Source organism: Chiroxiphia lanceolata, chromosome 25 (assembly GCF_009829145.1).
Source record: "Chiroxiphia lanceolata isolate bChiLan1 chromosome 25, bChiLan1.pri, whole genome shotgun sequence".
NCBI classification, from domain to species: Eukaryota; Metazoa; Chordata; class Aves; order Passeriformes; family Pipridae; genus Chiroxiphia; species Chiroxiphia lanceolata.
This window is the reverse complement of record NC_045661.1, coordinates 1,329,683-1,353,936: the sequence shown is the minus strand read 5'-3', so window position 1 is coordinate 1,353,936 and position 24,254 is coordinate 1,329,683. Positions and strand designations below refer to the sequence as shown.

The 24,254-nt window shown below is 63.1% G+C and overlaps 1 protein-coding gene across 5 annotated transcripts in view; it reads right to left on the bottom strand.

Moving 5' to 3' along the window:
• ATP2B4 (ATPase plasma membrane Ca2+ transporting 4) overlaps positions 1-24,036 on the bottom strand; it is a 48,718-nt gene extending 24,682 nt beyond the window's left edge. For all 5 annotated transcript variants that reach the window (XM_032710410.1, XM_032710406.1, XM_032710407.1 and 2 more), the window contains exons 1-3: positions 23,894-24,036; positions 3,622-4,054; positions 262-459 (exon numbers count right to left, since the gene is read on the bottom strand). In XM_032710410.1, coding sequence (XP_032566301.1) covers positions 262-459; positions 3,622-3,817 — 394 coding nt within the window. In that variant the 5' untranslated portion in view covers positions 3,818-4,054; positions 23,894-24,036. The remainder of the gene's footprint in view (positions 1-261; positions 460-3,621; positions 4,055-23,893) is intronic.
• Positions 24,037-24,254: the final 218 nt, after the last annotated feature.

Sequence of the window (24,254 nt, the reverse complement as noted above, 5' to 3'; positions counted from 1 at the left end):
TTTGGAGCATCTTTTGGGGAGCAGCAAGGAGCAGCTCTGAGCCCGTGGTGCCCAGACATCAGTGCAGGTCCCTGGGGAGGCCCACGCCAAATACCCCAAGGATGGGGAGATGCCACCACCTAAAAAGGGTGAGCTGATGTAGCTCCATTTGCATGACCTGCCAGAGACATCACCTGTCCCAAATCCCTGCTCCCCCAGGGCTGGGCACGGCGGCTCCAGGGAGTCCCCCACCAAAGCACAGGGACCCCACAGGGCACTCACGTTCATTGTCCCCACCCGGGGGGTGGTAGAAGGACAGGCCCAAGGAGATTATGGCTGCGATTTCCAAGATGATCAGCGTGACGTCCTGGAGTGCCTCCCACACTAACTGCAGGAACGTCTTGGCCTTTTTGGGAGGGATGAAGTTCTGGCCGAAGACCTGCCGCCTCTTCTCCAGGTCGGTCGGGTTCCCGGACAGGCCTGGAGGGGGGAGAGACAGGGATGAGGGCAAACCCCACGGCTGCCCCACAGCCCCCCAGCAGCACCAGTGCCAGTACAGGGGGCACGAGGTGCCAGCAGCAGGGAGCCAAGGCAGAGCTTTGCCCCTGTCACCCACGGGGGCAGGGGACACGCGGGGGCCGGGGCAAGCACGCCCAGCCACCCTCCCAGTGCTGCAGCCTCAAGTGCCAGCCGATGCCAGTTGGCACTGGCCGGCTTGTTTACATGCTGCATCAAATTAGCCGTAAATCTGGCACCGGGAGCGGCGCTCGGAGCCGCCGGAGCCACCTGATCCCTGTGTCCTGCCAGCTCCGAGGAGCAGCGGCTGCGGAGAGCGAGCGGGCACAGCGGGAGTGTCTCTGAGCTCAGCTCAGCCCCACGGCCACGCCACGGCCACAACCAAGCTGGTCCTGCCACAGCTGGTGGAGGAGACACGGGCTGGTCCTGCTGGAACAGGGTGGTGGGAGAGAGGGAAGGAGCAGGCCAGCCCCGAGCTGGGGTGCTGCTCCCCACGGCTGGGAGCAACCCCTGAGAGAGGGGGGGAGCAGATGAGGGCAAAAGGGGAGCAAATGGGGAGCAAAAGGGGAGCCTGAGCCCCTTCAGAGCCCTCCCACCCAGGCCACGAGCCAGTGGTGGGAGACACAACGTGCCCTGGCTGCCCCCCATTACAGCCACTAAGAGCTGATGGGGTCCCAGGTGAGAGAAGCCCTCCTGCCCAGCACCACCTTAACCGAGCCCCCCATTTCTCCTCCACCTTAAGATGGCCCGTGGGGTTGCTGCCAGCTCCCGGGATGCACCGGGAAGCGGCGTAAGTGGCCCTGGACACATCCCGGTGCCTGGAGCAGCCTGGCAGCGATGCCCCCCCGGGGGGACCCAGCCCTTGTGCTCAGGGGACACCTCCCCGCCAGCTCCGTGTCATTCCAGGGGACACCTCCCTGCCAACTCCGTGTCATCCCAGGGGACACCCTCCCCGCCAGCTCCGTGTCATTCCAACCAGGAGGAAGCAGCAGGACGAATCCCGTTCCCACACCCCCCCTGCACCCCCCCTTTGCGCTGCGACTCCACCCCAGCTGCAGGGAGGGGACGCGCTGGCAGAGCGGCCCCGGCGTCCCCACCCAGCCCTGACGAGGCAGCAGGATCCTGGGATCTCCCGGCCCCAATTCCCGCCCAGCGTCTCCGGCGGAACGGATGGAAAATGTGGCTAAACTGCCGTGGAGCCAGGGCTATGCCACGGGCACGCACGTGCTCCTCCATGAGCACACGGGAGGCTGCAGACTTTGGCTCCTCCAAAGCACATCCCACCCACGGGCCTGACCCCAGGGCTGCCCCCCACCCTCCTGGGGGTCAATGTCTGCGCTGACACAGGGAAGGTGGCAAAGAGCAGCAGCCACGGGCGTGTGCCACCTCTCTGGGGTACCAGCAAATCCCCCTGCAGGGCCTGAGGGTCCAGTTATTGGGTGCTGAGCTGGAAATTTTGGGTAGAGGCCACAAGTGACAGCAGAGAACAAACCCCCATAACAGTCATCAGTCCCTGATTATCCCAGGAAAGCTGCTGTTGGGTGGCAAAGCCTTGGCACAAGGAGCCCCCACGCAGGATCCTCACCCTGGATCGGGAAGGAGGCGGCAGCCCCGGGAGCTGCTCCTGCCAGCAGGTGAGTCAGGGCGCTGTGTGCTGGCACTGGGCACCCAGGGGACACCGGGGACGCTCCACAGGTGACTCACTGAGCCACCACCCCGCTGGGGGACAGGGGGATGTGGAGGTGGAAAGCCAGTGCCTGGCAGAGAGACACCCCACTCCATCCCAAAGCCCCTCCGGGAGCAGCCCCGAGGGATTGGGGTGCACTGACAGCTTGAGGGGAGAGCCAGAGACCCAGCAGATCCCAATCCCGATGCTGGGGAGACCCTCACTGCACAAACAGTCCCTGGGCTCAACAGGACGGGGTTGAGCTTCAGAGCAAGAGGGTGAGGGAGGGATGTGCTGGGGGCATGAGATCCAGCACTGACAACCAGTGGCACCCAGGATGGAAGGGCAGCCCTTCACCTCCTCACAAAGAGGCTTTGGGGTCTGCTTCCCCCCTCCCCTCTCCTCCCGCCCCCAAAGGAGCGTGTTCCCACTTTGGCAGGACCAAACACATTGTTTTGTGACCTGGACTTGGTATTTCCACCGGGACTCCCCCCCCTTCTCTAATGACATCCCGATATTGTCTCCCCTTCCCGGTTCCACTCACAGCTGGAAACGCACTAATCCCCACCTTTCGGCACTAAGAATAACCCACAAGTTTTCAGAGCTGAGGCGCAGCCACGTCCCCCACCCCACAGCCACCGAGGGGCCACATCCTGCTCCCAGCTCCAGGTAAACCCTCGGTGCTGTAATCAGGGGGTCTCTCACCCCAGTACCCCTTTAATGCCAGGGAAGGGGTCCATCCCCACACAGAGGCACCCGCAGCTCCCCAGAGCCAGCAGCCTCACTGATAAGGGGGATCCCAAAAGCCAGCCCAGCCCGTGGGAAGGAGAGGTGACATCCTGAAACCCTTCCACAAAGCCTCCTAGAGGTGACCTGGCACCCACAGGCATCACTGCCACCACCACTCCAAACTGTGATGCCCAGAGGCACCAACCAGCTTTTCCCTCTCGCTCCCCTCAGATCAGGGGTGACCTGGGTGCCTCTCCCCACCCCCCTGGGGGATGTGCTGCCCATCCCTCATCTGAGATGCCTCAAACAGCTCCAGCCACCTCCCCAGCACCATCCAACCTTTACACTCTCCCTCCCACCCTCCCCAGCCCTGGCTCTGTAAATTATTAAATGGGAAAGGCTGGCACAGGGCAGCGGGTGGGCTGTGACCATGAGCCCCCCGTGCCCCTCTGATAGCCCTGAGCTCATCCTGCCTTCACTCCATCCTCCCAGGGGACGTGGGGCTCCAGGCTACGCCCTGGGGAACCCCCTGGTATGATGCTTCTCTTTCTTCTCCCTCCTTTTCTGCCCTAAATGACCATTTTACGAGACGTGGGGAGCGTCTCCCGCGATGGACAGCGGGTGCGACAGCACTGGCTGAGCTCAGCCACAGGACACACCTTGGAGCCACCACCCTCCAGCCCAGAGGTGACAAGCCCACCTGGGGCAAGGCCAACGGGGCGGCCACTCACCTTCGACGGGCGACGTCTTGAGCCTCTTGCAGACGTTCTGCACGCCGCCGTAGGAGTCGTTGAGCCGGGCCACCGCCTCGGCGCTCCGCAGCTCCATGAGGTTCCTGAGCTCCACCATGGAGCACCCGAAGTCCCCCTCATGGTTGCCTTCGGCGACCGAGTTCCCGGGGTGGTGGTCGGTCACGTTGTTCGTCATGGTGCCGGTGATGCCGACGCCGGCTCGCGGCTCCCTCGAGGGTCCGGCGGGGTGGGGTGGGGGGGACGCTCCCTGCGGCCCCTTCCCTGGGGGAGCAGGTGCCTCTAACCGAGCCCAACTTCTCCGGATAGAGGTGTAAACAGGATGTGCATGTTACCGCGGAGGCGACCTTAGCAACGACCAGCGTGCATCTCCTGCAGAAGGAGGAGGGCTCCCTGGATACCACAGCAACTGGAGCTGCGAAAACAAGGGATGGGGGGAAACAGAAACACCGGCGTGAAGGGAGGCCCGAGGACCAGTGCACGGGGTGGGAGAGCGGGGGCCGTGGCACCCCGGGCCGGGCACCTGCCAGGGGTAATGTGGTTTCAGCATGATTTTGACCCGAAAGCCCGGGGGTGAGGAGCTGGCCCGGGAGGGAGCTGGCAGGCTCGGCGCGGACACGCCGCGGGGAAAACCGGCAGCGGCAGCTCCGGGGCCGGGCAGGAAGGGCGCCCAGGTGGTTCTTCACTCAAACCCAGCTGCCCGGCCCAGAAAAATGTCCCATTCATTCTGGGTTAAAAATACACCTCGGCAGTGGAAAACAGCTGCTTCCTGCGCGGGCAGGCGCCGGGGCCGGAGCGCCGCCCTCCGCCCTGCCAGCAGGTGAGGGAGCATCCCACACCCATGGAGAGGGGCTTGCTGCACCCAGCAGGCTTTGAACCAGCTGAGAGACACCGCAGGGACCAGGGAAGCCACTAAAATCTGTGAGTTCCTCTGAAACAGAGGCTTTTCCATCAGTGACCCTCTCAGAGAAGCCCTCGAAGGCAGCGAGTGGCTCTTGGCCTCGGCTCTCAGCACCTGCCAGCCAGGTTACAAACCCCCAGCCCTGCCAGAGAGGACAGAGGAGTCCCAAAAATGCCTGAACCAAGCGCTGTGGCCGGGCAGGCACAGCATCCAGCGGCTCCCACGTTCCCCAGGGATCTGGGGTCCCCCACTGGCATTCCAGACAGAGAGGATGGGGGCTAGGGACAAATAGGGACATGGAGGGAGCAGGTAGAGCAGCACAGGCCAGAGGGGAAAAGTGCTGTTTGTCACCCAGGCTGCCCTCCAGCTCTGTATCCAAGCTCCAGTGCCAGCAGCGATGCTCCCGGCACTCCAGAGGCAAAGAGCCTGCAAGGGAGGCTCTTATGCAGAGAAAATGAAGTCTTTCCTAGAGCAATATAAATGAATAACAAAAGGAATGGCCACTACAGCAGCAGCAGCAGCCTGAGACAGGGTCAGGAGGTGGCAGAGCAAGCGAACAGGGAAGAAAAGCAGCCAGACAAGAACGGGAGGAAGGTGGAAGGACACCTATCGCTGCTTCCCAGGGGCACACGGGATGCACCAGCCCTCACAAACCCAACAGGCAGGCACCACACCACCCTGGGGCTGTCCCAGCTCACCCCACAGCACGGGACCCCAACTGCAGTCACACCAGAGCTCAGAGAGCAAACCCCTCCCTGCCTGGCCCCTGGGAGCAGCTCCCTGACAGCAACACCCAGGGCAGCTCTGGGTATTATCAGGACAGAACAGGCACCAACTGAACCCCAGGGACACCAGTGATTCCACTGCACAGGAGGGTCCTGTCCAACAGCTGCAGGCACCGAAGGGATTGGGAGCACAAGGAGCTCAGGGATGGGGAGCACTGCGGCTCCCGGGACACCCAAATCTGCACCCTTGGGGCAGAGCATTGCTGCTGCCCCATAAAGCAGAGATCAACTCCAGCACTCCCACCCCAGCATCCCTGCCCATTCCCAGCCTGGTTACCCCACAGCTCCTCGTGGAGCTGAGCTCATCCATCATTTAAAGGCGTGCTGGCTCCCAGCAGCGGGAAGCAGGAGGTGGCAGGCCCAATTAAGCAGACTCCTGCTGATTAAGAGAAAAAAAGATAATTCCCTCACCCCAACACGCTAATTTTTTCCTCTTTCGTAGCAACCAACGTTGTCTGAGGAGAGCTCAGAGGTTAAGAGAAAGACGGTTAATTAATCCTGTAACAGCCTAGTCCATAATTACCCCTGGAGGAGCTCACGGCACCGTCAACACCAGCCCGTGTCCCACCCAAGGCTCCGGCCTCAGGACTGGCTCTGCCCATCAGGAAAGGAGGGGCTGTGGTGGGGGAAAGACTCCTGTGTCTGCTCTGAGCACCCTCCTCCAGCCCATCCAGGGTCACAGACCCATTCCTGGCCTGTCTCTGCCCCATCCCACCAGTCCAGCACAGGCTCCTGCGTTCCTTGGCCAAACTGGGACGGATCGGTCCAGAGAGCTGCACTCAGGCTTCCCTAAGAGCCATCATCCTAACGAGCTCCTAATGACTCCAGCAGCGTTCAGCAGGCTGCCCTTCACTCCAACAATTCACTTCCAGAGCCCCCAGGCACTGGAGAGGAACAAGTGCTCCCCGAGGGCCTCCTTGGGAAGAAAACAAGGAGCGGGAGTGCCCTGTGCGGACACGGGACCACCCCTGGAGCCGCCACCGGAGCCGTGTCAGCTCCCAAACGACATCCCCGGGCAGGACAAGGGCTGCTGTGGAGTTTGGGATGGGGGACACGGACTGTCTGGACCCACGGGCCGGGGTGTGGGCTGGGGGAGGCGGGTGCTCCGGGCAGGAGGGGAGCGGCTGGCGAGGAGCGGCGGAGCCGGAGCCGATGCCGGAGCCGATGCCGTGCTGCAGGCGAACCTGCCCGGAATAATAAACGGCTGCACGACACCTCCGTCCTGGCAGGGAGAGCAGCCACGGCCAGAGCCGGCACCAGAGCATCCCCCGTGCCCACCCCGGCCCCTGGCACAGGGAAAGGGACCTGCTGGCACAGGGAAAGGGACCCGCTGGCACAGGGAAAGGGACCCGCTGGCTTTTAAGCTCGGGAAGAGGAAAGTGCTCGGAGAGGGACAGGAATAATTAAATCAGCCGGACGTGCCACACGTGATGCCTTCAGCCAAGCCACGAGTGGCCTCGCTGCGACACCGGTGGCACCAGGAGCTGGCACATGCCAGCAGCAGCCACCACTGGGTCCCTGGGCAAGGCCATGGATCCTCCTGGCTCAGCACATCAGAGCAGACCCCGGCACTGCTCTGTCCTCCCTGCAGATGACCAGAGATGGAGCAAGCCCTGACCAAACTCAGCTGTTGTTTTCCTTTATCCATGAAGGAGGATGAAATCCCTGCCCCAGCTCAGCTCCCCTCCAGCCTGAACATCCCCCACCATCCAGGTCATGTGGATCACGGTGGATCACCTTCCCCAAGCACCTGTCCCTTGCCACCAGCACCCCAGCCCCACACACTGCCCTTCAGCAGCACCCACTGGGGTTCATCTCCTCTCCCACTTTGGGAATGGGGTGTTGGAAACACTTGGTTGCCGTAGGTTGCCATGGCAAACTCAATGTAAAGCTGTCAGGGATGCTGTTTATGTTGCCAAGTGGGGATGGAAAGAAAAAAAACCCTCAACTCCCCCAAAATTACCCTTCTTGGCTCGGGTTTAAGATTTTTCTCTTTGGGAATTAAAAAAGCTGAGCTGCATCCCCAGTGGAATGAGAGAGGCTGCACTGAGCCCCAGAGCACAGAGCATGGACAGACCTACTCTCCAGATGGACACATGGGTTCCAAAAGCCAAAACAGCCAATTAAAGCAGAAAAACAGGCCTAAACCACCTTTCCCTGCCTGCTCTCTGGGATATGTCCCAGGAGAAACTGCACAGCTCCCCCAGCTCACCTTCCCACCTCCTGGACCCCACCAGCACTCAGCACCCACCGTGGGCTGTTGGGAGCCACAGTCCCATGTGGGAGCAAGGTTGGAAGGCAAAAAGCTGCTGGAATGGCTGCATCTGCTGAGAGCATCACTGGGAGAGACATGTTAGGTGCTGTCATCAGGGGAAGGTGTTTGGGGAGGGGAAGAGACCCCTGTTGCAGCAGGGAGGGACACGCCAGGGGACGTGTGGGGGTCCCTGCACTGGGGGGCTGCGCTGGCACCTCTGCACAGTACACCTGCGGGGTTTCAACAGGTGAAAACCTCGGACACGCTGCCCTCAAAGGTGTGGGGGGCATGGGGAGGGCATGGGGAGGGCACGACCCCAACCCCGGTGCCCGCTGGGGCTGAGTCAGGTCCATCTCCCACAGTGGAGGGACATGGACACGTGGAGCAGGCAGTCAGACCACAGCAACACTAACTCTTGGGGAATTTTGAGGGCCCCCCATCTCCCACCTGGTCCCTCAGCAGAGTCCCCACCTCTCCCCGGGAAACAGGGGGGCCCCAGCACCCCAGGGGCCAGGGCAGGGCCCCTCCCCTGCACACTCACCAAATCGCAATGTGCAGATGGCAGCCTCTCCTCCTGCCTGTTCCCAGCAACACCCCTGGCAAGGGAAGCCTTCCCTCCTTAACCCTTCCCATGCCAGGCGCCCCAGGAGGGTACCCAGAGGGGACACCGGGGTGTTGTCACCTCCCGCGGTGGCAGGAGCCAACAGAGCGACTCACCGTGACAAACCACATGATCTGCAGGGGCAGGGCTGGCTCCAGGGGCGCAGGGGCCACCCCAGGCAGGATTGTCACCCTCGGGCCCAAGGGCTTCCCCGGCAGCCACCAAGGCAGGAGGAGCAGGATCGCAGAGGTCAGAGAGGGCAGCGAAGGTCACGGTGCCGGAAACTGGTCCTGCAGCCCAACGCCCCCATGGCAAAGGCACGGGGGCACCAGGCCAGGCCAGAACACCCCGGACAGACCCCTGCAGGCACGAGCTCCACTCACGACCCCCTGCGACAGCACAAGGCAGCGTGGGAGCAGGAGCTGTCCCCCCTTCCCCAGTCACGCCGGTGTCGCCCCTCCCTGCTCCTTCCCCTGGGCTCTGGGCGCCAAAACCAGGCAGGGTCCCCGGTCAGGGCTCCCCGGGGCAGCACCTGTGGCACCCACAGGACGTTCCCTCCTCCCACCACAGTATCCGCTTCCTCCGCCGGAGCGCGCCCGCCATGGGAGGGGACGGTGGCACTTCCCTCCCCAGAGGGGCCACCCCGGCACCCGACAGCGGGAAACCCCCCAGTGACACCCGCCCCGCACGTGGGGCACGTGGGAAAACACAAGAGCCAAACGCCTGGGATGGGGCGCTGCAATAACTGCAAGAAGCCCTCGTTTTTCACTTGCAGCGCTGAGAGGGAAGAAGCTCCCGGCCTTCACCCTGCAAGAGTGGGGGGACTAAGGTGCCCCCCTGCCAGGGCACCGCAGCTGGAAAAGGGCCAGCAGAACGCCCAGGAAGTGCTGGGGCCGTGCAGAGCTCAGCGGCAGCGACGCCGTGCCAGGGAAACCGAGCCACGGAGCAGTGCCCTGGTCTGTGAGCACAGGGCTGATACTGCAGCCCAGGAGCACCAACCCCAGCGGAAATCTGTGGTGAGACCAGAAGGAGCTCCAGGCTTCTCCTACACCAACCCACCAGCAGCCCCCCAGGGCCGGCAGCATCTCCTCCTCCCTCATCCCCACGGTTCCCATCCCTTCGGTTCCCACCGGCACAGCGGCAGCTCCGAGTTAAAATTCCCCAACTCCCACACGGTGCCGACTCCTCCTCACCTCGCCCGTCTGCAGGCTGGGACGCCGGAGGTGCCAGCGGGGTGGGGAGGGGGGGACACACCGAAACCACCCGGGTACCGTAGGCAGCAGTGGAACTGCTGCTCGGGGTGCCACGTGCTGCCAGAGGCGCGGGAAGGAGCTGCCGGCCCGGGATGTCACCGTCACCAGCCCCAGCTCCCCGTCACCAGCCCCAGCTCCCCGGCGGAGCAGAGCATGAATCGCGGCAGCCCACGGGTGGCACAGCCCGTAGTATTTCTCCCACACGCTGTGCCAGGCACACGCTTCCCGCTGCCAGAGCGGGGCGAGCGCCCGCCCGGTGCCAGGAGCGCAGCCGGCGCTTCCCTCGTGCGTGGCCACCGTGGGCACGTGCGCCCGGGGGCTGCCATGTGCAGGGCACGAGGCAGGAACCCTGTCCCCAGACAGGCTGTCACCTCCCTGGCCCAGCTTGGACGCTCATCCCCGCACAGGTGTGGATATCAGGGATGGGGAAGCAACCAGAGCATCGTCACATCATCACACCATCCTCCTTCTCCTCCTCTCCTGCCAGGCTGTAGGACCAAAAGGTCATATGGCACCTCTGAGCCACGCACCAGGGCCAAGGTCACGGGGAAACCACAAGGAAAAGGCAGGAAGAGGTGGCCTTCCCCAAAAAATGCATCCCTTTGCCGGCCATTCCGCAGGGAACACGAGCGGCTGCCACCAGCCCACTAATTACAGCTGCCTTGGCTCTGTTTTTTCGCTCCTATTTTGCCTCCCCTTAATGAAGGCTGAAAAACTGCCGGGTTTTTGCATACCCAAGGCAGCAATTAGCAGCAGCAAAGGGCAGGGAAGAGGCTGGAGGCAGGAGAGCACCATGGATGCGCGGCGAGATCTGTGACGCGGCTCCCCAAAACCTGGCGTCCCAGACCCCAAAACCTGCCGCCCCGAGCCTCAAAACCTGGCGTCCCGAACCCCAAAACCTGCTGCCCCGAGCCCAGGGGCCACGACAGCCCTGACTGCTGCTGTCCAAGCCCCTGCACGGCGCATCCACGTGCCAAAGGCACCGGCACAGCTGCCGGAGCCTCAGTGCCGGGGCTCCGGAATCTGCCCTCACCCCCGGCCGGGGCTTCCCCGCGCCCCAGGGTGCAGCAGCCCAGGAATTTCAGGGGGGGTTGGAAGAAAAGGAAAAGCAGGGAGTCTCCAGGCGAGCTGTCAAGGGGAATGTTTCCATCTAAGGCCTTGGTATTTCTCTCCCGGCGCCTGCACTAAATCACCCCAGCTCCTCTCATTATTCTTTTGTGCTTTACAAGGTAGCACAGCCGGTGGAGGAATGCAGGAGTGTGGGGAGCGAATCCGGCCTGTCCTGCACCAGGAAATACCTGCAGCCCCCCAGCCTTCGGAGGGGCACAGCATCCCCTCCTGCCCTGCTACAGCAGCACCAGGCAGAGGTACCTGGGGAGGGGGCACGTGGCAGAGCCCAGGGTGCCCGGTGCTGCCAGACTGGGATTGCCCTGGATCCCAGTATGAGGCTTTGTTCACTCCTTCTCGCAGCCCCCCCAGGATGGACACTGCCATGGTCACATCCCAGCCCTGTGCTCAGACCAACCTGGATCCTCCCAGTTCCTGGCACACCTGGACACCCCCCGGTCCCAGCACCTGTGGCAGAAGGGAGATGACACCAACAATCCCACCGGGATGGGCAGCTGGGGGTCCTATTCCCAGGTAGACACTCCATCCCCCCAGTACATGGATGCTGGGACTATCCCAGTGCAGCAGAAGTGCTGGTGCCCAAAGCAAGGCTGGGAGCAGCATCCAGGCAGCTGGAGGAGAGGGCACAGGCCACGGGGCCACCGGGCCAGGATCCAAACCAAGGATGGTGCAGAGGGCAGGACGGGAGGAGCCCGGAGCTCTGCCTCCAGGGACGGGCTCTCTCTGCTCCACAGACCTCTGGAGCCATTCCTGGGGCAGAGGCACAGCCAGAGGACACTGGGACTTAGCAGGAGCTCAGGCAGAGCGGAGCCTGACCCAGCTCACCCCCAGCCCTCACTGCCAGCCTGAGGGAGAGGCAGGGATGCTCCAGGCAGCTCAGCCATTCCCACCTCTCCCGTGGGATCCCCATGGGATGGGGCAGCCCACGAGCAGCGAGTGCAGTTCGTCTCTGACTCAACTCCCCACATGTCCCTCCTCCTTACACAGCCAGGGAAACTGAGGCAGCCACACACCTGAGCACAGCAGCGTCCCTCTCCCAGCCCCAAACAGGGGGGAAATCCCAGCAATCCTGACTCCCACCTTTCTACAACCCATTCAGAAAGCAGAGGAGCAGCTTAGCTTAAAATCAAGCAAAAACCAGCAGGTAAGTACTGATCCAGAGCACAGGGGATTTCACAGGCAAAACAACACCCAGGGAAAGGGAGAGCTACCAGCCAGGACACAGGGGCACAGCCACGGTATTTTTAGCAGGATTACACAGGGACAGGGGATTCCTACCCTGAAAATCCCTGGGGGCTTAAAATAGGCCCCGTCACTTCCTCCCAGCAGCAGCCGGGAGAAGCATCTGCTTCTCCTGGAAGTCAGGAGGAGGAGAGGTTGAGCCCTTGGGGTGCCACAGGGCACCCTGAGGCACCTGGGTGAGCACAGCACTCACCTTGCCAACGAGCTGCTTCCTCCTCCTCCCGGCTCGGCGAGGAGAAGAGTCCCGTGCAAAAACCGAAAGAGGAGCAATCCCAGCCAAACACTCCTCGGGGTCACAGCGGGGGAACTGAGGCAGGAGCCAGGGAGCTGGTTTGACCCCACAGGGAAAGTCAGAGGCTCCTGGAGAGCAGGGGCTCCCCCAGAGCTGGGATTGCACCAGGGGAACCCCGGGGAGCCCCCCGGGGTGGGTTGGGACAGCAGGAGGAGTGATCCAACGCTCAGATCCCGATCCCGAGGCTGGAAGCAGCCCTGGGGGACACGGGGAAGGGCTGGGGACAGAAATGCCCCTCCTGCCACCTCCCCACGTGGGCCAGGGGGACGGGGTGGGTGCCCCTGGTCCGGTACCCGTCCGTGCTCCGAGGGCTCCCGCGCAGTCCCGCTCCGGATCACATCCCCTTCGGGCGCCGGGTAACTCCTCCGATCCCGACTAGCTCGTGTCCCTCACGCCAGACCGCGCCGGCAGCAAATCCATATTTTTCCATTGAAAAGTCCAAGCAGAGAGAGGGAGAGAGAGGGGATTTTTCCAGGCGAAAGGGAAGAGTCAGCAACAAGGTGGTGGGGGGGGAGGGCGGGAGGCTCCGAGCCCCCTCCCTGCCCCGAAGGGTTAAAAAATAAAGTCGGGGAAAAAAGTGTGTCCGCGATAGGAAAAACACACGCGCTCCCAGGGAGAGCGCGCCGGCTGCTCCCGTTTCCCTTCCCGACATGCCCCGCTCCTGGGAAAGTGTAGGCTGTTTTCCATATATAACTGCAAACTGTTCCATGCAGTAAGAAGTCTAATTAAAGGGAGGGAGGGAGAGCGGGAGAGACGCAGGAGAGCGAAAGGCAATATTTATACGAGGGAAGAAAAGCTGCATCCCCGGGCACCGGACGAGACCCTCGCGGAGCAAAGCCCGTGATACCATGGGGAGATCAAACCTGGGCAGAAGAGGCAAATCAGAGCCTGGAAAATATGTAGCAGTAAATAGGAGGACAGAGCCAGATGGGCCAGGAGAGCACGGGGAGGGACAGGGGAAGGAAAAGCTCCTCTGAGACAGTTGCTGGGACGAGGCCAAGTGGTGTGGGAGGGGGCACACACGCACCCCCGGCTCCCTGGGAGCCTCCCGGGGTCCCCACTTCTTGTCCCCCATGGCAGGAGAACCAAGTATTTAAGTAAACAGCAGGAATCTGCTCGAAAAATAAATATGAAAGTAAAACTACACGGGCAGGAACAGGGCAGGGGGGGTGTGAGATGCCAGGAGGAGCAGCACGCTGTGGGACACCGTGGTGGGTGGGGGAGGCTGCAAGGGAAGGGACACCCATCCACACTCAAGGGGTGACCCACATAGTCCTCACCCCACTTAGAAACACCAGCCTCGCCTCTCCCACCCACCCTCAGCTGCATCTCACCACCCCAATGCTTTGGGGGCACCCCCTTCCCACCATCCCAGCCCAGGCAGGGCAGGAGGGGTCCACAGGCACTGGAAAAAATCCAGATCTGCTCTTCAGAGCCTCACTGTTCTTCCCACCAGCACCAGCCACAGCCCCGAGGTGATCCAGAGCAGTCAACACATTCCCAGTTATAGGGGCCTGTGCCTACTCCGGGTGCCAGTGCATTTTAAACCCATCAATGTGCTTTAATCAAGTGCTGATCTATCTAAAAGTCACCCTACCTGGGCTGAGCATCGGGGAGAGGCTGGTGGCAACAGCACCATCCTCCTCCTCCTCACAGGCACCGTGTGCTCCCTTCCCAGCTGGCTGGGACTGTCCCCTCCCCTCCCCAAAACGGACCTGACATGCTGCTCCAGCAACGGAGCCGTGGTGTGCTGGGCACTGCCATTCCCACTACCAGCATTCCCAGCACTGCCATTCCCAGCCCCGTTCCCACCTCCACACACCCGTGCCCCGGTGTCCCAGGTGCTCAGCCCTGTCCTGACCTGCCATCCTGTTTATGCAGCGTCGTCTCCAACGCCCCCGTGCTCCCAGAGGCTCCCAGTTGCACCAGTAAACCAGGGAAACTGGGATATCCCTTTTCCTCAAGTGCCAGCATGCAGCTGCCGGCACAGCTCCCACCTCCTGCGTCCCTGCAGGTGGGATGGTGCCTCCCTGCCCCTCTGGTGCTGACCCAGCCCAGGCTCTGCCACCACATGTGTCCTCTGTGCCAGAAATCACAGCTCAGGGTGCTGCAGGTCGTGTGTCCCCCCCACACCAAAGAATCCACTGCTGAAGCTGCAACAGAGCTGAGAGTCAGAATCACAGAACCTCAAAATGGTTTGGGTGTGAAGGGAACTTAAAGCCCATCCAGTTCCACCCCCTGCCAGGGGCAGGGACACCTTTCACTAGCCCAGGTTGCTCTGAGCCTCGTCCAACCTGGCCCTGAATTTCAAGCTCTACTTCAAACTGCAGAGACAGGACAAGACACAACAGGGGCAAGGACACGGTGCTGGGGGGGGGGTTCCCACTGCCCAGCACCCCCCAGCCCAACAAGCAATGCCCCCCAAAGCCCTGCAGGCTCTGCCCAACCTCCAAACAAGAGGAACAAACCAGTCCCGGGGTCAGCCGAGGTGACAGCTGGACACCGGCCACTTTGTCCTGGCTGGACCTGGAGCTGCAGGAGCCATGGGAGGCTTTGGCACAGCCCCTGCCTATCCCAGGCACTTACCCAGGTGGGTCCCTAAGCACCAGCACTAATCCAGGGATAATTGCAGCTTTAACAGCGATAGGGCCCAGATTACCGACACAATCCGGGTGTTAGGGGTGCTGTGCTGGCAGGAAGCAGACGGAGCGAGGGCGATCCACAGGGAATACGGCGAGTGGCCGGCACCCAACCCAGCTCCCAGGACACCAGAGCCCAGCACGGGGTGGTACCAGGGGATGGAGGCAGAAGGGCTGCCCGTGGCTGGGTGTCTGTGATTCCTGCTCTCCATCCGGCCGGAAAAATGCAAAACCCACCCAGGGCCTGGGGCTTGCATGGACAGGATTCCCCCTCCTGCCCTGGGTATCCTACCCAGGATTGTTCCACATGCTGGAATCCTCTCCACTCCCACGGCTCTGGCTGCTCTTCTCTGCCCTCTCGTTTTCCCAGCTGCCTGCAGCATCAGGGTCCTTCCTCACCCCCTCCATCAGCCTTTTGCTCCATCCTTGGAGCCCAGGCAGGGGCTGGGCAGGTGGGTTTGCTCTCTGCATAACAAGGATAGTGGGAATGCAAAGAGCAGGGGACACTGCCAGGGCAGCCGCTGGTTTGGGGTCCCGCAGCACCATTTGGGGTCCCCCAGAACCACCTGGACTTGTTCTGTTCCCTGCTCCCACACAGCCCCTCGAGGGGAAGCAGCCAGACAGAGTCCCAGGCAAGGAGACAGAGATCCAGGGAAGCTCTGTGCCAGCCTTCCTGGGTCCCTTCCCTGCGGTTCTCTTCCCAAAGGATCACTCCAGCAGGGCTGGAGCACAGTGAGGTCTGGGGGCTGAGGAACAGCGAGGCCGGTCTGCACACGCAGCTGTGTCCGGGGGAGCAGGAGGAGGAAGGGAGGATCCCTCATTGTCCTTTCCAAAGGGAAAAGGGACAGTCCCCTGCACAGAGGTGCCAGGCAGGGCAGGAAGCACTTCCAGCCTCCTTGCTCCAGGCTGTGTCTGCCCTCAGAGAGAGGAGGACACGGCACACACAGCACAGGTCCCCCCACGCGGCACAAACTCCATCTGCAACAGCTTCCCAGGATTCGATGCACTTCACGTTCAACTGCAGGAGCCAGAGGATCCCCCGGCTGCTGACCTGCACAGAAACACCCAGCTGCTGCAGGGGAGGGCTGGAAAAGGAGGAGGAAGGGCCATTCCTGCACCGAGCTCCGGGTGCGTGCCCGAGCGGGTGCCCAGCGAGGTGAGACCGGGCACGCAGACAACATCCACAGATGGGCAGAGACGGGAAGAGTGGGAAAACAACGCCAAGAAGGGAAGCAATGAATGGAAAGAGATGAAAGGCAGCGGGTCAGGAGCTACAACAACAGAATTCAGCTGCGGACACAGAGCTGGAACACGGTGTGGAAGGACTTTGGCTCACCAGGGCCTGGTCCAGGGCTGCACCCAGCCCTGGAGTATCCACCGGACACCAAGCCAGCCACCACTCCCTCATCCCTGGATGCACCTCTCCCAAAACAGGCACAACTCAGCACCCTGACCCTCAGCTCCAGCCTTCCCCCAGGAGGCAAAGCAGCCTCCTCTGCAAGCCCCAGTCGGCTGCGTTTGGCACCCAGCACACGCCGAGGAATCCAAGCTGCCCCTGGGAAGAGCAGCCCGTGGATTGAACACCCCAAGGAGCACCCGGGCCGGCTCCCAGGGGCACAGCACACCCCGGGGATGCCGAGGCAGGGAGCAGGAGGAGGTTATCCAGCTGGTTTTCCCCCACGGGGAGGCGAGAGGGGCCTGGCTGTTTGCTTTCTCCTTCCCCCAGGAGATCTCCTGCTGACTCGGGAAACACCCTCGGGTGCAGCTCTGCGGGGAGGAGACGCTTCCCAGACACAGGCAGAGGCAGCAGCTTCAGTCCTTCCCTTCCCTTTTGGCCAGTCCAGTTGGGGTCAGATTTAAGAGCAATTCGTCACTTGGGAAATAACACCACTCCAGGCCTCCTCCCTCAAATAAACCTCAAAAGACATCATTTAGGCAAGCTTAATTTGGACAACTAAAAATAGCCAGCACTAGTCACACTGGAAAATGCAGGCTGTGGAGCTTCACCCTTTCACAGCTCCAGCTGGGACACAGGGGTTTCTGGCCCCCAGCTCCACAGAAGTGTCCCTAGGGAGGAGCACAGCCTCGCTCCCACAGGGAATCAGTGGGTACAACAGGACCCTCCAAGGACCCATCCCAGCACCCTGCACGGCTGCTCCGATGAAAGTTTTGGGTCCCCACACTTTCCCAGGCAGGATGCGGTGACTCAGAGCCACGTCTGCACCAGGACACCCAGGAAAGATCAGCCACGCTTGCAGCTCCTCCCAGCCCAGCCAAGTTTCTGGTCCCAGCTCCCTGCAGCTGATTCAGCCCCGCTGCCCCAGGCAGGGGCAGCCAGGCCTGTGCCACTCGGGATAAATCCCCACCACTGAGCAATGCGGGCTGGCATTGCAGCTTTCCTCCCACTCCACAGCAGCGGGGCTGCCTCAGGCACTGCGACCCTCACCAGGCACAATCCCAGCCTTGCTCCAGCCCATCCCACCGGCAGCTCGGGCTCCTCCACTGCCAGCCTGGCATAGCCAGCTGTCGGCATCACCAAACAGCCTCCAGCAGAGCCACAAATCCAGCCTGCCCTCATTTCCCTGCAATCCCCCTCCTTGCACCAATCTCTCCCTCCTTGCACTAATCCCTCCCTGTTCCAGAGGCAGGAATAATATTTAACTCAGGTTCAGGCTGGAGCACGAGCTCCCTCCCAGCCCCGGGTCACCCCCGGGCTGTCCCCACCGCCGAGGCCGTGCTGGATCCGAGCTCCCGGCACAGCCACGTGCCCGTGGCAGAGCCCGGCTCCGGCAGGAAGCCCCCCTGGAGCGGGCAGCCCTGGGAAGCCCGGGAAGCTCGTGCTGCCGGCTGCCAGCTGCAGCGATCTGTCACGGAGGGATTTGTATGCAGCCGGCGCGCGGGACCGGCAGACGGGGCTGGGCTGTCCAGGTGCCACGCGGCTCCCCGAGCAAACCAGACACCCTGCCCTGGATTCCACAGCCAGCAGATCCCACCTGGAGCCGCCCACATCCCCTGGGATACACCCCAGCTCAGCCCCGTGAGAGGGTGGGGGCTTCAGCCCCTGCAGAGCGGGGATGAGAGGGCACGATGATGCTCAAGGACTGAGCCATCTTCTCGCTCATCCCTGTGTCCCTTGGCTGCCTGTCCCTTGGCACGAGCAGGAAAAGCAGTTTTCCCACTGCCAGCTACAGAGCACTCGTGCAGCCCGGGATCTGCCCTCAGCAGTGCTCGAGCAACCCGGGGTTATTTTTAAGCGGCTGGTGAGAAGGTGGGAAGGGAGATGAAGAGCTGGAATGCTGCGATGCTGTGCCACTAAGCCTCTGGAAAGGCTGGAGCACAGGGAGCAGAAGCATCAGTGTTTCCAAGCAGGAACAAAAGGCGAGAAGCGAAAAGCTGAGGGCATTCTGTGGGGTTGGTCAGAGCATTCTGTGGGGCTGGCTGGAGCCGTCGGCACCTCCCGGGCGAGCGAGGGGTGGCAAAGGGACAGTAAAGCTCCAGCTGCTGCAGCAGGGTCCTTAATTAGCATCTTGGGAATCGGCGCTGAAAATCAGACACCTTCTGCCCGAAATCCGAGCCCAGACCTGAAAATCTGATCCTTGGATCCGATGCTCAAAGAGCAAAGGTCACGTCAAATCCCAGACAGGTCCTGCCACTGTTCCGCAGGGCTGAGCCCCCCCCGTGGTCTCCTGTGCCCGGCTTTGCCCCCTGCCCACCCCCGGCCCCCCCAGGCTGGGCAGAGGCAGCACCGAGAGGGCCGGCGGCTTATTTTTAGCCCGGGGAAGGCAGGAGCTGGGAGCTGCCATCCCAGCTCTTGCCCTTGGCGTGGGACACGCTGCTTTCACTGCTGCAGCGAGTGCCTCTGGCCTCAGCCCGCCCCGCTGCCCCCCAGGCTCCGCAGCGCTGGCTGCACCCCCCCCGGGCTGGCATCACCTCCCCTGGCACCAATCCTTCGCCCGGGGAGGAGGAGGAGGAGGAGGAGGATGCTCAGCCCAGGAGCCGGCGGCTGCCGCGGCCCCGCGGCAGAAGGATCGGGGATTATTTACAGCTCCTCAACGGAGCGCGGCGAGTCAGGCAGGGCTGAGTTAGGCAGGACTCAGTTAGGCAGGGCTGACCTTTCGGCGCTGGAGACAAAAGGGAGGTGTCAGCCGGCGCGGGATCGCTGCTGCGGGACCCTCCCCAGCCCGTCGGGACGGAGCGGGAGGCCGGACCCCGGCGGGGGGCTCGGGAGCGGCGGGGCCGGCCAAGGCCACGGGAAGCCAAGCGCGCCGGGATCCCAGCCTGGGAAAAGGAGGGATCGGATTCCTCCCTGCGCGGCCCCGCCGGACAAACTCTTCCGGGTGGGGACTCCTACGCGCCGCTCCCTGCCCTGGCACACCAGCAGATCGCCGCTTCCCACAGCCCCCGGCCGCTCCGGCGGCAGGAAAACACCGGGATACGGCACCAAATAAAAGCGGGGGGGGGCTGGAGACTCGCCCCCGGCACCCCCGAGGCTGCGCTTGGCTCCTCTGCCGGCTCAGCCCAGCTGCCGACTCATCCCTGCCATGGAAGCGGAGAGGGAAAAGTTTCCCCGTCAGCACAAAACACCGACAACTGGCCAAACCTTGGGCTTGGCTTTTCTGCCGCCCTGGCCAGGAGTTCACCCTGCGGGGACCCGCCAGGTCCCGGCCCGGGGGGTGCAGGGGACGGGCCCACTCCCTGCATTAGGGGACCGGGGTGTCCCCAGGGGCTCCCCCAGACCCTCCTGCTGCAGGGAAGGAAGGGCCTGCCGAGACCAGGAGCTCTGCCCCTTGGCACTGCCCAACGGGAGACCCTTCCCGTGCCCTTCCCTCGCTCCAAAGAGATCTAGCTGCGGGATTTGGGCAGAGGAACACGTGCAGGGCTGGTGTCATGGCTTTGTGTCCCCTCCCCAGCACGGACCCTCCTGGTCCCTACAGCTTAGGACTGGATGCCATGATCCAGAAGCCCAGACATCGCAGGGAAGCAGCCCAGGAGTACCTGGTATCCCACCAGGATCCCCACATCCCTCACCAGCTTCCCGGGCAGCAGTGACCTGTCCCCCCTTGCCAGCCCCTCGCTCCCTGCTGAGGTGGTACAGGCAGAGGGATTCTCCTGTCCAGGATTCCCACAGCCCCAGATTCCTGACCCTCTCCGGGGCACATCGCTGTGCATCAGCTTCCCACATTTAAATCCAAGACCTCTCCCAGAAGCTCACAAATGCAGGAGGACAGGGAACTCATCTGTTACTCACAGAGAGCTCTCCCAGGATTTAAGTTGCTTAATTAGTGCTTTAAGAGAGTCACCAGCCGAGTGGGTGACACCCCAGCGGGATGTCATGTGCTCCACAGGGCTCAAGCTTCGCTTTCCTCCTCTCCTACCCAGGGTTATCTTGTTTCTTTTTTTCCCCTTTCCATTTTCTAATGAATAAACAGAGGGGCAGGTTTTATAAGTCCATGGAAACACTATTATCCCTCTGCATTAAAGCCAAAAGCAACTAATTAAAACATCAAAGTCAGAGGTTTCATTAGTTCGGCGCTGGTAGGAGGTGACAGGGAACGTGGCTCCCACAGCCAACTGCTCTGAGGGACCCCAAGGCTGGACCCGCACCCTGAAACACATTCCCTGTCCCAGTGCCACCCTTTCCCATCAAAGCTGCTTCCCCCAAAAACATCTCCATCACCTGCACCATGAGATGGGTCTTTATTCCCACCCCGCACAACACCAGGGTGAGAGGGATGGGGTCAAATTTCCAGCTCACCCTCACCAATCTATCTCCTCCTCTGCACACGGGATCCCCACCTACATGACACCTCTGCCTCCATCCACCCTGAGCAGGAATGCTCCAGGCAGCCAGCAGGCATCCAACAGCATCCCTCACCCTGCCAGGATCCGCTCCCAGCAGTCACCAGCGAGCCACAGGGGTTGGGGAACACCAAGGAGGAGTCACCTCTTTGTGCTGCAGAGGCCACCTCCCCATCCAAGGACCTGCATCCCATTGCCACGGTCACACTGAGCAGCAGCCACCTCCCCATCCAAGGATCCACATCCCTTGCCATGGTCACACTGAATATTGGTCCCTCCCCATCCAAGGATCCACATCCCTTGCCATGGTCACACTGAATATTGGTCCCTCCCCATCCAAGGATCCACATCCCTTGCCATGGTCACATCGAATATTGGTCCCTCCCCATCCAAGGATCCACATCCCTTGCCATGGTCACACTGAATATTGGTCCCTCCCAATCCAAGGATCTACATCCCTTGCCATGGTCACACCAAGCATGGCCACATCCCTCCCCAGGCTCCTGGTCCCTGCCACAGCTGCACTCGGAGCCAAGCAGGATCCCCGGGGCTTTAACCCAGGTTTTCCTCTGGCTCCTTTCCCGAGCACAGCCCAGCCGTCCCCGGCGGGGAGGAGCCGTGGGCGAGGAGGAAGCCAGAGCTGCCAGCCCTTCCCTGGGCCCTGCGCGAGGAGCAGCGGATACGGGGAGCAGCAGCAGCAGCAAACAGGCGGCGGCAGCGAGTCCCCGCTGCAGAGATTTGGGTCCCCCCAGTCCCTGCAGGCTCCATCCTGTGCCGCTGGAACAGGCGCGTGCGACCACTGCGGGAAAACTCGTGGCCTGGCGGGGAGGAGAAACAGGAAAAGGGAAAAAAACCAACCCCAGAGAGGAGCAGGGAGCGCGCAGAGAATCCGCAGCCCCGGCGAGGGGCAGCTGCGGAAGGAGCAGGCTCGTCTCCCTGGGCAGGCAGGGGAGGAGCAGGCTCGTCTCCCAGGGCAGGGAGCCTTGGGGACAAGGGGAAACTCCAGGCTCAGCTCCACCCCGGCGCTTTCGACTGCAAAACAATAGTGGAGAGGAGCAGCCGTCCCTCCCTGCTCTTACTCATCCTGCCCAAGGACCTGTGCCACCCTTCGGCTCACCCCTCCCTGCCCCTCCTCTGCCCGGGGGCTCTGGCATGGCGGGTCCCGGCTCCAGAGGCGCAGGCGACGGCAACAGATCCCCCGGGAACGGATCCGGACCCACGGCACGCGAGCGGCGAGCCGGCAGCGCAGGGAATTCCCTCCGTCATCATCTCAGCCGAAAAAAAAAAAAAAAAAAATCCAACACCCAACAACACCCTTCGCCCTCTCCAGCCTCTACCTGCAGCGCTCGCACCACTTCCCAGCGCCAGCATTCCCCTTTCCAGCCGGGAAGGAGCCCAGGCTTCGCGAAGGGCTCGCACGGGGCTGCTCCCAGCGCAGCCCCCACGGCGACCGTGGGATGGGGATGGAGCCTGAACCCCGAGGGGCCGCTCGGGGGGACGGGGAAGATCTGTTTCCGTGCCCTGGGCGCTTCCCAGCTCCACCTGCCCCATCCCGGCACTGGCACCTACCCCGGCCAGGGACCTCCATATCCGAGTGCATCCAGCCTGGCCGTGGGGAGTCACAGGACGTGCAGGGGTTGGGAGGCCTCCAAGACCACCCAGCCCGCACCATTCAGCCCGGGAGGGCCCTCACTGCCCTGACACGAGGGGCACCCCCTGACCCAGCACCCAGCCCAGCCACCCCAGGGGCCGGGGGGGATTTCCCGGGGAGGGTCATCCAAGGGGGCAGCCGGGGAGGGATCCCCGCGGCGCGGTGGGGTGGGGCCGGCGGAGCGCGGGGGCGTCAGCCTCTCTCTCGCTCATGATTTAATAATTTAGGTGCGTTTCAGTGCTCAGGGAAGCGAAAGATTGAGGGCAGTGTCTGGAGCCTGGCAGGGCGCAGGCAGCGGCACAGCCCACGGCCGTGGCATCGCGCCCCTCCGGAGTGGGGGCACAGCTCGGTGTCCCCCGGCCCCAGGACGGCTCTGGATGCCCCGTGGGGTGCTCCGAGCACTCACCTCCACCCCAGTTCGCTGCCCCCGGGTCCTGCCCGTCCACCCACGTCCGGGGCTGCCTGTCCACGTCCACGGGCAGAAACTGGCTGCACTGGTTTGAGCTTCGCAATCCAAACCCCCACCCAAGCTCAGGTCTCCAGAGATAAGAGCACAATAACCTATTGTCCCTCCTCCCCTCCCAACATCTCCACTTGCCTCTGGCAAAGCAGGGAGGGACCACCCAGCTCCACGCAGTCCCCCCACCCCCACTGCCGGGGACCCCACGGGGGGCACAGCCCCACCGAGCCAGGCCGGGGATGCTGGGAGGCTCCACAGCCCGGGCTTGGATGCAGGGAGAGGGCTGGGGGCAGAGGCAGGAGGAGGAGGATGAGGCCAGAGCCTGGCTGGGCTTCTAATTTATTTCCTTATTTATTTTTTCCCTCCCCACTCCTGTTTTGTGCCGTGGATCTGACCGGCTGGGTTGGTGCAGGCAGGAGGGGGACGTGCCCAGCCCTGGCATGGGCAAACCCCACGCATCCCACCCTCCCTGCATCCCACCCCGCATGCCACCCCCAGCCCCACGCACACCCCACCCGAGCCACCCCACTCCAAGCAGGGAGCAGTCCCCCTCCTGCCCCACGGGTGGGGAAAACCACCCAAACCACCCACGCAGCACCTTCGCCGCTCTGTCCTTGGGCTGCCGCAAGCCCCCCTCCCCTTCCCCCGCCTCTTCCTTCCTCCATCACCCTCCTCCTCCTCCCCGCAATGCCACAACACGCTGCCTTCCAAAAAGCCCACAGCACGCGCGACCGGGAGCCCCACACACCCCCCCCCGCATCAAGGGCAGGCAACAAGTTGCAGGATACGACCGGAGAGTCCTCCCCACGCCAGATATCGGGGGGCTGAGGGAGTTCCCTCCCTCTCCCCAAGATGTTTGGGGGCTGCAGCGCCTCGCAGTCCCCCACGCACCACAGCGGACGGACCGCGGCGATCCCACCATCACACCCACCTCCCACGTGGGACCGGGGTTGGGGGGGGATCCACGCCAACCCCCTCCCTGCTCTAGGGACCCACGCCAAGCCCCGCCATCCCACCTGCTGCACTGGGACGAACTGGGGTGGGTGAAAGCACCGCGACCACCGCCCAGCCCGGGCGGGCTGGGCGGTGGTCGCGGTGCTTTCACCCACCCCTGTGCACCCCTCACCTACAAACAACCGCCCCCCCGGGGGACCCCCCACCGCACTCCCGTGACTCCCCCCATGCATTCACCACCTCAACCCCTCCCGGGACCCCCGGACCCCACCCCGGGGTCCCCCCGCGCACTCACCGGCTCAGCTCCCGCGGCGCCCGGCTGGCGGCGGAGCCCCCCCGGCTGGCCATGGGATGGAGGGGGAACGGTCCCGGAGCTAACGGGAGAAAATGCTTGTCATGGCAACCCCCGTGCCGTGCGGGGCCGTGCGGGGCCGGGCCGAGGAGGGAGGGGACGGGGGGAGGGAGGGGGAGGGCTCGTCCCAGCCCGCCGGGGGAGGGGCTCCCTTAAGGTGGTTGCACGCCCCGACGGCTGCTTAAGGGGGACGGGAAGGAGACGGAGAGTGGGGGGGTGTGAAACCCCGGGCAGTGGGAGGATCCCACAGGCAGAGTTGGGGGGTGCACCCCCAGAAAGTGTGGGGACCCCCCAGGCAATGTGG